General features: G+C 48.0%; 1 protein-coding gene across 1 annotated transcript in view; it reads right to left on the bottom strand.

Moving 5' to 3' along the window:
* Positions 1–6: 6 nt before the first annotated feature.
* ME2 (malic enzyme 2) overlaps positions 7–1,205 on the bottom strand; it is a 49,397-nt gene continuing 48,198 nt past the window's right edge. The window contains exon 14 of the mRNA XM_045296050.1: positions 7–728. Coding sequence (XP_045151985.1) covers positions 561–728 — 168 coding nt within the window. The 3' untranslated portion in view covers positions 7–560. The remainder of the gene's footprint in view (positions 729–1,205) is intronic.

The following is a 1,205-nucleotide window of genomic DNA, read 5'->3' as shown; positions in this document are numbered from 1 at the left end:
AGATTTGCAAAATAGTGGGGTACAGCTTTTTCCATATTTCCCTACATCTGTCTAGGGTAAAGGAACTTGGGAGCAGGAGGGGAAAACAAAGCAGAAATGAAAGCATATATTCAGACACTGACAATAACGCTTCCTTGGGAGTCAGGCCTACTGGGCTGCTTCCCAACATTTTTTGTACTCTCCTCTACAGAAATGCATCTGTTTTAGAAATCCGAGAAGACCTTGTGAGGAGGGTGCTGGCCTAGCACGGAACACAGCAAACTGCTCTGCAGAGTGCCAGCAGGAACTCCAGCAAGGGCATTCCCAGACGCGTCTTCCAGTCGCTCTAAGGTGGCATCAAAGTCTCCGGTTATGGGACGGCAGGGTGCTGGGGGCGGGAGCAACAGTCAGCACATCAACCCCCAAAAGACGTGGAGGTTCATGGGCCCCAAGAAGACAAGCACGGTGAAGAAATCAGAGGGGTGGGGGGGGAGACATACATTTGATAACATCATTTCTTCTGTTTTTGTCTAAAAAGGGGGGCATCTCCTGCAGGTGAAGCAGCGGCCACGTGTGTGCACCTAGTCTGCCAGCTGGGGCGGCTTGGCGGCTGACTCGGGCCACTCGTACACGTCGGGAAGCAGGGACTCGTACGTCGTCCGCCACAGCCTTTCTCGGACAAACTTGGCCTTGTCCTCGGGCTCAGGGTGCCGGAAGGCCATCTTCTTAGCATACAGGTATTCTATAACCTGGGAAATAAACGAGCAGCACGATGATCACACCAACAAGTGAACACGATCATGTTTATCAAACATTTCTTTGACTCATTTTTGAAAATTCAGAACCTCTATGTTGGATATAAAACTGATGATTTAAAAAATGGAAACTGCCACCTTGTTCACAATTAAAAAAAAATAACAAGAAAACTACAGACAGTTTAAAGACCATGGGTTACCCCCTTTTTTTCTGTGTCCAAGGGTTTTCTGTGTACAACCAGGCTTCCTCACAGGGTTGCCCAGTGCCTTAAAGAGCTTCCTAGTGCAGTGAGAGACCAACGGGAAAGCCAGCACGGAGTCTCCGTTTCCCAGACTGAAGCATCAATCATTCCCCCATTTCAGTTATCTTGGAATTTGTAACCCAATTAGAAAATCGTGAAACAGAGTAAGTAGAACAGCCAAGGAAATACCAGAGAACATAACGGAAGGAAACACAGAGCACCAAACACA

This window comes from Echinops telfairi, unplaced genomic scaffold (genome assembly GCF_000313985.2).
Source record: "Echinops telfairi isolate 266 unplaced genomic scaffold, ASM31398v2 ScPeMD7_7400;HRSCAF=8409, whole genome shotgun sequence".
Taxonomy (NCBI): Eukaryota; Metazoa; Chordata; class Mammalia; order Afrosoricida; family Tenrecidae; genus Echinops; species Echinops telfairi.
The sequence above is the reverse complement of the archived record's forward strand: the minus strand, read 5'-3'. Positions and strand labels throughout refer to the sequence as shown.